This window comes from Neoarius graeffei, chromosome 15 (assembly GCF_027579695.1).
Source record: "Neoarius graeffei isolate fNeoGra1 chromosome 15, fNeoGra1.pri, whole genome shotgun sequence".
NCBI classification, from domain to species: Eukaryota; Metazoa; Chordata; class Actinopteri; order Siluriformes; family Ariidae; genus Neoarius; species Neoarius graeffei.
The window spans coordinates 72954880-72967967 of NC_083583.1; the positions used below are offsets into that span (position 1 = coordinate 72954880).

Here is a 13088-nt window from a genome sequence, read left to right on the forward strand (position 1 = left end):
AGCAGTTCATGTGCGGAAACCCACCAACATCCCAGAGTTGAAGCTGTTCTGTACGGAGGAACGGGCTAAAATTCCTCCAAGCCGGTGTGCAGGACTGATCAACAGTTATTGCTGCACCAGATGCTGAAAGCAAAGGTTCACATACTTTTGCCACTCACAGATATGTAATATTGGATCATTTTCCTCAATAAATAAATGACCAAGTATAATATTTTTGTCTCGTTTGTTTAACTGGGTTCTCTTTATCTACTTTTAGGACTTGTGTGAAAATGAATAAAATATGTTTGTCTGTCATTAACTGTGTAATATTATTGACAGAGAGGATATTGAGTATTAGTCTGCCCCCCTCCGGTTGACCCCGCCCCCCGGTTAACCCCGCCCCCTGTGTATATGAGCGGCAGTGGCGGGATAAAGCGCGCTGTCTGGCTGCTCTCTGCTGCCGGTTTCACTGCTTTAACACTTTCTGTTCTGGATTAACACACGACTTTTTATTCTCGCTACGAAATGGTATCTGACTGAGAAGAGTTTTCTTTAAAGCTCGAGGTTTTTCCTGCCTGCGGCTTCCTCAGGTGACAGGAGTTGTTTGTTTGTTTGTTTGAGTTACCGCTTTATTACTATTAGCTCGCTTGCTAGCAGTTTCGGGGCTACAGCTAAAGAGCTTCCTCTGTAAAAGAAGCGGGATCTGCTCTTCCATGGAGTTATCAGAATCCTGGGTCACTTTTTAAACCCAGTCCGAAGGCATTCTCTCCTGAGCCGGGTAAGTCGTGTTTGCAGCTCCGTCCAGAAGCGGCGGGGTTCGGGCAGAGGCAGCTGTGGGTCGGAACTCTCCGCTTCATCACTGCAGCTCGTTTTAAACGCGCACTGGATGATTTAATCTGCTGTTAAAGCTGCCTCGGTCATCCATTATAGATTAATAACACGCAGCTCTGCGGTTCAGGCTAGCATTCCGGGACTGGCTGAGCCCGGGTCGCGCCAGTGGTCCGGCCCGGTCCGGTCCGGAGGAAGCTTTGCAGTGGCGCTTTAGCACTCCGGCTACAAAATCAGAGTTCGGGTTAAGATTCGAGCGAGTCTGGATATTAACGCAGACTTTAATCATTTCCAGGGTCCTGCCCGCGCTTCTGCAGGTTTAAAACTCCGTGTACTGATTGGTTCTGGGACGTTCAGGAGTTCCGGTTTGTCACTTTGGACTCTTGAGTTAGAAATTCCGCGCCAACATTTCAAAAAAGTGCGCACCAGCGCGCGCTGCTCTGGAATTCCGTTTTCCGCTCCGTGCTCATTGGTTACTTTGGTATTGACGTCACGTGCTCTGCGCTCATTGGCTGTGTTGATGGAGTGGGCGTGTAGTCGGTGTCAGTTAGCGCTGCGGGTGCTGATGACGCAACCGCAGCCTTTGAAATCAAAATAACTTCAATTTGCGAAAAAGCGAGTTGCGTGTTATTCCTCAGAGCGCTTATTCCCCACTTTGCGTCATCGGGTCACTGCGATGCTTTCTCCCAGGTTGTATAATGCTGTCAAGAAAAGGTAATTAATCGAGAAGACATTAATGTATTTGCTCGCGCTACCGGCCAGCCGATTCTACCTCCTTCTGACTAGTGCTTCCCCTCCCTGTATGTGTAAAACTCTCTCTCTCTCTCTCTCTCTCTCTCTCTCGCATCACATGCAGGTGGAAGATGACCAGCACTTTATTGGATGTCCAGCAGCCGAACCAGAAGCTGGAGATTAACCCAAGCAGCTCAGCTCATGACAAGGTTGGTGTGTTGTGTCCATCTGTTCAGGCTGTGACTCAAACCCACATCACCCAGTTAAACAAATGAGACAAATATATATTATACTCGGTCATTTATTTATTGAGGAAAATGATCCAATATTACATATCTGTGAGCGGCAAAAGTATGTGAACCTCTAGGATTAGCAGTTAATTTGAAGGTGAAATTAGAGTCAGGTGTTTTCAATCAATGGGATGACAATCAGGTGTGAGTGGGCACCCTGTTTTATTTAAAGAACAGGGATCTATCAAAGTCTGATCTTCACAACACATGTTTGTGGAAATGTATCATGGAAAAAAGCGTTGTTGATGCTCATCAGGCTGGAAAAGGTTCCAAAACCACCAATCCAGTCAGACAGATTGTGTACAAATGGAGGAAATTCAAGACCATTGTTACCCTCCCCAGGAGTGGTCGACCAATAAAGATCACTCCAAGGGCGCGGTGTGTAATAGTCAGCGAGGTCATAAAGGACCCCAGGGTAACTTCTAAGCAACTGAAGGCCTCTCTCACATTGGCTAATGTCCATGAGTCCACTATCAGGAGAACACTGAACAACAATGGTGTTGCAAGGAGAAAGCCACTGCTCTCCAAAAAGAACATTGCTGCTCGTCTGCAGTTTGCTAAAGATCACATGGACAAGCCAGAAGGCTATTGGAAAAATGTTTTGTGGACTGATGAGACCAAAATAGAACTTTTTGGTTTCAATGAGAAGCGTTATATTTGGAGAAAGGAAAACACTGCATTCCAGCATAAGAACCTTATCCCATCTGTGAAACATGGTGGTGGTAGTATCATGGTTTGGGCCTGTTTTGCTGCATCTGGGCCAGGACGGCTTGCCATCATTGATGGAACAATGAATTCTGAATTATACCAGTGAATTCTAAAGGAAAATGTCAGGACATCTGTCCATGAACTGAATCTCAAGAGAAGGTGGGTCATGCAGCAAGACAACGACCCTAAGCACACAAGTCGTTCTATCAAAGAATGGTTAAAGAAGAATAAAGTGAATGTTTTGGAATGGCCAAGTCAAAGTCCTGACCTTAATCCAATGGAAATGTTGTAGAAGGACCTGAAGCGAGCAGTTCATGTGAGGAAACCCACCAACATCCCAGGAATGGGCTAAAATTCCTCCAAGCCGGTGTGCAGGACTGATCAACAGTTACTGCAAACGTTTAGTTGCAGTTATTGCTGCACAAGGGGGTCACACCAGATACTGAAAGCAAAGGTTCACATACTTTTGCCTCTCACAGATATGCAATATTGGATCATTTTCCTCAATAAATAAATGACCAAGTATAATATTTTTGTCTCATTTGTTTAACTGGGTTCTCTTTATCTACTTTTAGGATTTGTGTGAAAATCTGATGATGTTTTAGGTCATATTTATGCAGAAATATAGAAAATTCTAAAGGGTTCACAAACTTTCAAGCACCACTGTACATCAAACTTTGGTCAAATGTCACATTTTGCACTTTTTTTTGTTTTGTTTGTTTGTTTTTTAACCTTGTGCCAGAAAAATTCAGTTGAAATCAAGCCATTTGAGGCAAATTGGTCTGCCTCTGAAAAAACTTGCCATTTGGATTTCCCGGCAAACACTGCTTTTCGTGACGTTGCGTGCGGAACGCCTCCTTCTGAATCCTATGTCAGCGCTGGTTTGTTTCTGAGAAAATGACCTGGTGGTTTTCTGCAAATTTCTTCAATGTTATCGCATAATTATTAAAATGGTTAACGGCTGTAGCGTAGGAGGGTGTAGCAATCTTGATGGGATCATTGGATGTGGCATCATTTTCCAAAAGACTGGACTATGAGAGAGAAATGTGAGAGTGCTTTGTGCGAGGCACCCGGAAAAACTGGCAACATGCAACAGACCACAGCATCATATGTGGGGCTCATTTCATAAAACCCGACGACTTTGAGAACTATTTGCAGTGGGAAATGGGCTTCAAGAAGCAACTTGATCTGAAAAAAGATGCAGTTCCATCTGTCAGAATGCCCAAAGCAACACCGTCTCCATCTGTGTCAGCGTCACCAAAGGAGCCAGCCGTGTTCGTCTCCCCTGACAGAAGGCGAAGTGCCGCATCCACTGAGGCCCTCGAAGCCGAGGACCAAGCAGAGCCGAGAAAAAGACCAAGAAAATCGACAATTCACAAGTTGACTGTTGCCAGGGGCGGCACGGTGGTGTAGTGGTTAGCGCTGTCGCCTCACAGCAAGAAGGTCCGGGTTCGAGCCCCGTGGCCGGCGAGGGCCTTTCTGTGTGGATTTTGCATGTTCTCCCCGTGTCCGCGTGGGTTTCCTCCGGGTGCTCCGGTTTCCCCCACAGTCCAAAGACATGCAGGTTAGGTTAACTGGTGACTCTAAATTGAGCGTAGGTGTGAGTGTGAATGGTTGTCTGTGTCTATGTGTCAGCCCTGTGATGACCTGGCGACTTGTCCAGGGTGTACCCCGCCTTTCACCCGTAGTCAGCTGGGATAGGATCCAGCTCGCCTGCGACCCTGTAGAACAGGATAAAGCGGCTAGAGATAATGAGATGAGATGAGACTGTTGCCAGGGCAAGAAATAAGAGAGACTATAATCTAAATTAGATGTTTGTGTGGTACACGGATAATGTTATTTATTGACACACACCAAAGTAAACAACATGAAAGCGCTGGGCGACAATACGCTTACTTCACATGTATCGAGGGATATGCGGTGTGTCAGGGCTTGAGATCTTGGGACCTGTCAAACACATTAAATGTATATACAACCCTGCTTAGCCGATTCTATGTGTGTAGCTTATGAAATCTTTCTCCTACAGTAGCCAGTACTCTTCTAAATTAAGAAATTTATAAATACATAATAGTAATTAGAAAAAATATGATTTATGTAATAATAGCAGGGCTGTGAAAATTCCGCGAATTTGGCCGCCAAAAATATAATTTTAGTAAGTCATCTAATTTTGCAATAAAAAAATGGGGGGGGGGTGTTCTTTTGCGATAATGACAGACCGGTTTACGGTGTTTGCGCCATGCTTACAAACCACGGCGCGAATCTTGTGCTCTTTAAACACGCTTTCGATATCAACGGTTTTGAAAAGGAGAATTTTGTGGTATGTCCGTGTCACGGAGGGACATCGTTCAGACGGAGGACGGTGAGACCGGCGATGTCAAACATTTGACAAGGAAAACGGCATCAGAAATCCATGGAATTGGCGATGGCTGGAGTTTAAAGTCGGTAATGAATGAGCACATACGGAAGATAAAAGAACCGGGGAAAGCTTACTGCATCTTGTGCCATCAGGATGTGAAGTACGGTTCTGGTGGAAGAACGCATTTGGTTGACCATGTTAAAGGAAAAAAACATGCGGAATTGGTGAAATTGAAGCTGTTGAACTATAGATTACCAGGTAGACCATCTTGTTCACATTTATATATTCAATTTATTATAATAAACAGTTTCAAATTAAATGGCATGGTTGAGAAAATATTTGCTTTCAGGAGATGCTTCAAATCTATCAATATACACAAAATCTGTTCAGCTTCTGGGGCCCCTAGGCCCCCTGCTAAAATTGTTTCCTTGGATTTTGTCATTTCTATTTCACAGCCCTGCAATAGGTAGATGAGCACTGATACATGAATCCATGGGTTTTAGAAGCTGAAGCTTTTAACGATCATCATTTCAATGCAAAATCGCTAGCTGCTAAACTTGGTGTACACAGACTGTGTACTGAACCCATGCAGGGTCTCTCAGCCTGCTGGCGGATCCGCACGTGACGTCACGAATCTGGATCAATATGGCTCTAGACGCGTTTTATTTTATCTTTTTCTGCTGTAGACAGATGGCCTTGTGCAAAATCACCCTTCTGGATGAGTGTGTAAAGGGACATGCTTTCATATTAAAAAAAAAACAAAAAAACACTAAATTGGTCCAGGATATGCTCTTTTACATTTGGCCATTCTTACCTTCCTGTCCACACCTGAGCAGCCAAGTCTGCATTAGTTTATTGGCTGTTGACTTGCAGTCCCAGTGATTGTGAATATTCATCTTCTTTAACAGAAGAAAGTTGTGTTTTTGGAGCCACAAAAACAGTTAACAACTTTAGGAAAGGTCATGGGACCTTTATCCACACCTACGAAGGGCTCCGAGGCCTCGGGAGGGGAACCGTGGACACCGACATCCAACCTGAAAATGCTGATCAGTGCTGCGAGTCCGGAAATACGCAACCGAGAGAAGGAGAAGAACAGCGCTGAGGAAACGGAGAGCTCCTCTCAGGTAACTGTGAAATTGAAAGCAAATCTGTCCAGGGTTCGTTCAGCTGGCTCGAGTTACATACTGCTGAGGAGGCTGTGGAATTTATTTGCCATTTTGCCCGTAGTCAGCTGGGATAGGCTCCAGCTTGCCTGCGACCCTGTAGAACAGGATAAAGCGGCTAGAGATGATGAGATGAGATGGGATACAGATATATGTTGTGACCCCTGTACGTGCAATATTGCCAGAAAAGTAAGCGGATCATGTTCATACTAACAATATTTAAATATATGAAAGATTTTGCTTAAGTTTTTTTTTTTTTTTGTATGGAAAAAAAATTTGGTAAGCATGAATTGAAATGAGTCCATATGATCTACACTACCGTTCAAATGTTTTGGGTCACCCAGACAATTTTGTGTTTTCCATGAAAAGTCACACTTTTATTTCCCACCATAAGTTGTAAAATTTATAGAAAATATAGTCAAGACATTTTTCTGGCCATTTTGAGCATTTAATCGACCCCACAAATGTGATGCTCCAGAAACTCAATCTGCTCAAAGGAAGGTCAGTTTTATAGCTTCTCTAAAGAGCTCAACTGTTTTCAGCTGTGCTAACATGATTGTACAAGGGTTTTCTAATCATCCATTAGCCTTCTGAGGCAATGAGCAAACACATTGTACCATTAGAACACTGGAGTGAGAGTTGCTGGAAATGGGCCTCTATACACCTATGGAGATATTGCACCAAAAACCAGACATTTGCAGCGAGAATAGTCATTTACTAGCCTGGCAAGCCAGACTAAATGTGAATATTTGGTCTGGCCTCGATCCGTAGACATTTCCAAAGCGGGTAGGAGGAACAACCTGCTGTCTTTCAAACTGTCTCTGTGCGTATAGGCCAACGCTCTGACCAATCAGCACAACTGTGATGTAGTCAGAGCGACAGAAAGCAGTGGGGGAGGCCTTGAAATAAATAACTTTTCAAAATGCGTATTAATTAATAAACAGGTTCCAGATATTAAGAAGTTTGGAGATAATGACCACAAGTTTGGAGTCTGTACCACATACACATTTTTTTCCAAGTGTTTTTCAAGGGTTTGCTTAAACTGTTTGAGAGTTTTTATTTAGTGGTGTTTGGTGAAATAATTTCCCTTAAATTTAAAATAACGGGAAAATAAGAAACAATCAAAAAGTAATGTTTCAAAGCTGTTTATTAATTCTTCGTACTGCACAAACTAGCCCCATCCTTTTGGCTACGAGCGGAGCCAGCTGGTAGATCAGACTTTTGCCATAGCCGGTCGGCAAAACAGCGAAAACGTCCTTCTTGAAAAGGAATGAGCGGAGAGCCTCTTCCTGCTCATGTTTCAACGAAAACTCCAAGTCTAATTCTTCTAAAACTGATTCCAAAGCGGAGTCAAACGCGCGCTGTTCTCTAGCCGTAGCCATCTTTCCTGCTGTGCTTTCTCCAGCGTCGCGCAGCTTTGTCGTCACTCCTGCAAAAGCCCGCCCAAAGAATCCAAACAGAAACCTTGCGTTGTGATTGGCGGGCACGATTTGATGCCCGGGGTGTTTTTGTTTATATGGTGCGAGGCTAGACCCATTCGCTAGGCAAAAAATATTTTTGGCCGCTAGGCGGTTGGGTCTAGTTTACTAGGCTAGTCATTTACCACATTAGCAATGTATAGAGTGGATTTCTGATTAGTTTAAAGTGATCTTCATTGAAAAGAACAGTGCTTTTCTTTCAAAAACAAGGACATTTCAAAGTGACCCCAAACTTTTGAACGGTAGCGTACTTCATGCCCTGTGATGACCTGGCGACTTGTCCAGGGTGAACCCCGCCTTTCGCCCGTAGTCAGCTGGGATAGGCTCCAGCTTGCCTGCGACCCTGCAGAACAGGATAAACGGCTAGAGATAATGGATGGGTGGAAATACGTCGTGTGTGTTTCAGTAGAGGAATGTGTACTGCAGGATTTCCAGTCTCAGATTGAATGATTTATGAATGTGTTCATAGGAGAAGCTCAGTTTCCTCTTTGTTTTATTCATTTGCACACAGGTCCATAAATATTCAGACGCCGACAGGTTCGTTATTTTAGCTGTGTGCCATGGGACAGTGGAGTTGAATCACGAACAGAACAGATGTTCGGCTTTAATTTGAGGGTATTTACCGTTTGTGCCAGTTGGATGAAAATTGTGGGAATTCCAGCACTTTTTGCACTGTATGCGATTTCCCCTTTTTAAGGGACCAAAAGTAACTGGACAAACGTCGATGATTTGTTAATTTGCTAATTTTAATGTGGTTGCAAATCTTATTTAATTTGAACTAAAATATTCCGTGGTGTCCAGCTAAAATAACTTTGTCACGATCCAAATATTTATGGACCTTATGACTACTTTACACATTAATGTTACAAATATCACTCGGTTGAAAACAGACTTTGAAATGTTGGGAGTCAGTGACTCATCCCACATTCAAGTAGGAGTGTGCATGCCTTTTTCTTTTTTTTCCTCTATCCTGATCGCTGCACTTGGCTTTCAACAATAGACAAAGACAAATTTCTCTGTCCATCTAAACAAACTATGGTTGTTTCTCAGATCACATACTCATGTATTCTGGACTGTTACGGAGTGTTAACACTAGCTGTGTTTCCATTAACTTGCTTATTGCGCAGTTTGAAATTGTGAACTTAAAAAAAAAAAGTAATGGAAATACTTAAAGGTGTCATTCCACGACAAACTGTTTAATACTGGCTCTTTTTGAAACATCATAGGTCACTCCGAGTTGCATATGCATGCTGCACGTGAAAATGTTCTTCTACCCCCATTCCCTGTATTAGCCTATGAAAGAAAATGGACGGAAAAACGAGCAAATCAGAAAAAGCCCTATGAACTTGCGTCACTTCGAAAATTAGTAGTCATGGCCTCACCCATAACCCACTGGAGGGAGCGTCACAGTGCTGTTAATAGCTTTAATAGAGGAATGCAAATACTATAGAACTAATAACTAATAGCCTTACTGAAAGATGAATTGAAAGAAATGGCTGGGAGTGATGCAAAGAGGAATAGAAGGAGCCAGAAGTAAGAGAAAAGATCTAAATAATATATTAGATAAGAAAGATTAGTTTTTTTTAAACTTTTGCTCTGTAGACAAGAGACATTGTGACAGATTCTTGGAAAAAGCCAGGACATAATACACGAATTCAGTGTAATTTGGAAGACAACAGGTATCTCTCACTTAAATATTGAGCATGATTTTTCACAAAGTCATTTTGAAAGGCCTATCAAAGTTTTCTTTTATTAACATTTCTTTAAATTATTTACACTTTTTACTTTTATTTTTGATTAAGAGAGACATGGGCACTTATTAGATATTTCAAGGTATTTTACATGGATCTTTCATTTTAAAAGAGAAAACTGTTGATGGGTATTTTATATGGCAAAATGAAGACCAAGACTAGTCAAATATTAACTTGTTGAGAAAATTTTTACTTGCAGGAAATGCTCAGAATACACCATATAACACCTAAAATGGCTTGGTGTCCGGCTTATGCAGGGGGGCTGTGCCCCCCAGACCCCCCCTTTTCCTTGGATTTCTTATTTACAATTTCACAGCCCTGAATATGTCGTGGAAAAAAGATATCGTCCATAAGAGATAGCGGAACAGTGTCCGGGTTAGAAGTATATTCTTCAAAGCTACATTTTCATCTAATTTTTATAGCTTTTTTTTTTTTTTGCCACTTATGTCATTGATTACAAAATATGCCATCAAATACATACACATTATTGTTAAATTCTGTTGCTTTTCTATGTTAAATCTATGTAAAAAATGTGTTCTATAGCATCTTTAAATGTTAAAATCTCAACAGCTTCAGGGGGCTTGCAGCCCCCTTGACCCCTGCTGATAGTTTCTTACATTCCTCTTTTTTTTTTTTTTCAATTACTGCTGGGATCCTTGTGTTAACCAATCAGAGGTAACACATTTACATGTCATGAATATTAATGAGTAAGAGCTGATCCTGTCGTTCTCCCGCCACCCGCTCCTCCACCAAACTAGAACAGCCTGAAACAGGAGAACCACAGCATTTTTTTTTTTTTTTTTTTTTTTTTTTCACCAAAACCGGCTCACAGGGCATTCATTCATACTAGAGACCACCACACAATGAAAAACAAAACAAAACGATGAAATAACCCCTTTAAATCTCTCAACATTTTTACACTCGTATGAAGTGGTTCTTCAGGTGATTTGATAAAGCTGTATTTCACAAAATTGAAATGGAAACATTTTCCGTACTTAAAGGTGCCCTTCCACCAAAAACATTTAATACTGGCTCTTTTTGAAATACCATAGTTCACTCTGAGTTGCATATGCATGCTGCATGTGAAAATGTAATTCTACCTCCATTCCCTGTATTAGCTTCTGAAAGAAAATAGTCGGAAAAACGAGCGGATCTGAAAAAGCCATACAATCTTGCGTCACTTTGTAAATTAGTATTCATGGCCTCGCCCACCTTGGCTTGCGACCGCCTACGGGAAGGAAGTTCGGATTTAAGCGCGAGGAGAGAGAGCAGAGCCAGTTTTGCCAGATTGGGTGGTTTTAAGTGCATTTTGGTGGGTTTTGAACATATTTTGGGCTGGAAAATATCAGCAGTATCTGGCAACACTGAGCAGAGCCCATCTCGTCAGTAGCTAACGAAGAGGACCTAACAGCAAGTTGAAAACATGGCTGAACAAGTTTGTGGCAGTAACACATCAACGTTGCATTTCTTGCCCACGATAGAAGAGCTGAAGAAGAAATGGTTGGAATTTATCTTTGGAACACCACCAGCGAAGTATAATGCAACGTTCGTACTGCGTTCTGATCATTTCAACCACAGTGACCTTTCAAACTCCGGTGCCTTCAGTAGTGGTTTTGCTTCGCGGTTGTTTTTAATCCCTGGATCTGTACCGTCAAGACGATCAACCACCAGCTAACAAGCTGTAAGTAAAACATGAACTTTTTGTTTGAAGGTTTTTGTTGCAAAATAGCATGTTCATATTCTCAACGTTAGCATGCATGACATGGTCACAAGCTCGGCAGGGATGAGTTTCCTGCTTTTTCTGAGTAAAGAAACGACCTTTTTATATTATGCCAAATCCGTTGAGAAATTTTTTTTTTTTTTTTTTAATTTCGGGGGGTTGGGGTATGTTCCTTCATGCTGTTCAAACTTTATTAACTCCAACGATGTTTACACATTATTTGTAAGTCGCCATCTTTAGTCTCGTTTATCTCGTTGAATGTGATGTAAAATTTATCTACATTGTTATTGGTCAAAACATCGATGTCGAGACCATAATAGCCAATCAAAACAGTTTTTACAAAGACACCCACATTTTTTTTTTTTAAGTCACTCGTTCATTTTATTCGTTTTTGTTCAGTAAAACCCAAACATTTGTTGAATTTATTTTATTTCCTCGCGTCGCACATCAATGACGTCAGCGCGCAGTATTTTTCCTTTCGCGGTTTGTTCCTTCTCTCTCGCTGTAGTAAGACACCCATATCCGCTTGTTCTGACCCACTGGAGGGAGTGTCACAGTGCTGTTAGCCAATCAGAGGTAACATGTTTACATGTCATGAATAATGAGTAAGAGCTGAAATCCTGTCGTTCTCTCCCCACCTGCTCCACCAAACTAGAACAGCCTGAAACAGGAGAACCACAGCTTTTTTTTTTTCACCAAAACCGGCTCACAGGGCGTTCATTCATACTAGAGACCACCGCACAATTAATGAAAAAATGATGCAAGGGGACCTTTAAGTCGCATGATATGGAGAGCAACTACTTTTCTGAAAGAAAAAAAGAGCACCCTCGAAGAACTTGAGAGGCGAGAACTCAGCTTTCATTGCATAACGTCACTCCGTGGCAACGCAGAACATTCTCCGTTGTGTTTTCTCAAAATGTTTAAAATATCACTTCTATTTTGTGCAGAGCTGCAATCAAAACTCGGTTACTAACTGGTTTTCTTCTTACGATTCATTTAAAATGGCAAAAAAATAACCCTCATGTAGCCTTCAAACCCACCACAAGGTCTATCTTGCTACCTCCTGGATTTTCTAGATCAGGGCTTTTCAAAGTGTGGGAGAGTCAGCGCCCCTCAGAGAGCAAATAAACAACAGCGCCCCCCCCCTTACAATTTTTGTTGTTGCTATACTTAATGTTCCATTCGTATTTAAAAAAAAATGGTTGTTGTACACTTTTACACATTTTAAACATCTGCTTTTTTTAAAACCTTTTTTTTTTTTTACACATTTTAAACGTCTGCTCTTTTTAAAACATTTTTTTTTTTTTTTTACACACTTTAAACATCTCATAGCATCGTTAGCTAGCACCTCTTGGCAGACAACACACTGTGGCAGTGGAGCATCTTCAGATCCAGTCCATGAAAATCCAAACTTTAAATAATCGTGCTCATACTGCCTTCTTTTTTTTTTTTTTCTTGGCCCAGACTGTCTCCTCACTCACTGTAGCTTTAGGTTCTAAAAATCGATCCATTTTGTCTCTGGTAAAGGCTAGCTGAAGTTCGCTAAATGTCTGCAATAGTAACTTATTCTGGTTTATTTTTCCTCACGTTGCGCCCCCCCCTGAAGAACTCTGGCGCCCCCTAGGGGAGGCGCGCCCCACACTTTGAAAAGCCCTGCTCTAGATTATTAAATATTTTTGAATTTTAAGATCAGAATTTGAATTTGCATGACCCCACATGAGGTTGTGAGCCCTAGTCTGTAAAGCTCTGAGCTAGGAGCACATAAAGAAACTGAATACACATCATGGTGCTGCGAGTGTTTTGTAGGGACGTTATTTACTATTGTGTGACTGTCTGCACGGGCCGTGATGTATATTAACATTGGGGAAGCCATGGCCTAATGGTTAGAGTAGCAGCTTTGGGACCAAAAGATTGCTGGTTCAGTCCCTGGAGCAGCAGGAATGGCTGTAATGCCCTCGAGCAAGGCACCTCACCCCCAACTGCTCTCCGGGCTGCTCTGGGTGTGTTTGTACAAATGCCTGTAAAATGTGATGGATATAATGAAGTATATTAACATTTGTGTTTTATGAAGTACAGTGCCCTC

General features: G+C 42.0%; 1 protein-coding gene across 4 annotated transcripts in view; it reads left to right on the forward strand.

Moving 5' to 3' along the window:
• The first annotated feature begins 410 nt into the window (after nucleotides 1-410).
• Nucleotides 411-13088, forward strand: part of e2f8 (E2F transcription factor 8) — a 53665-nt gene continuing 40987 nt past the window's right edge. For 2 of the 4 annotated variants that reach the window (XM_060941843.1, XM_060941846.1), the window contains exons 1-3: nucleotides 1338-1521; nucleotides 1664-1748; nucleotides 5802-6017. In XM_060941843.1, coding sequence (XP_060797826.1) covers nucleotides 1484-1521; nucleotides 1664-1748; nucleotides 5802-6017 — 339 coding nt within the window. In that variant the 5' untranslated portion in view covers nucleotides 1338-1483. Of the gene's footprint in view, nucleotides 758-1337; nucleotides 1522-1663; nucleotides 1749-5801; nucleotides 6018-13088 lie in introns of those variants that run through there. The other 2 variants (XM_060941844.1, XM_060941845.1) reach the window with 2 other exon arrangements.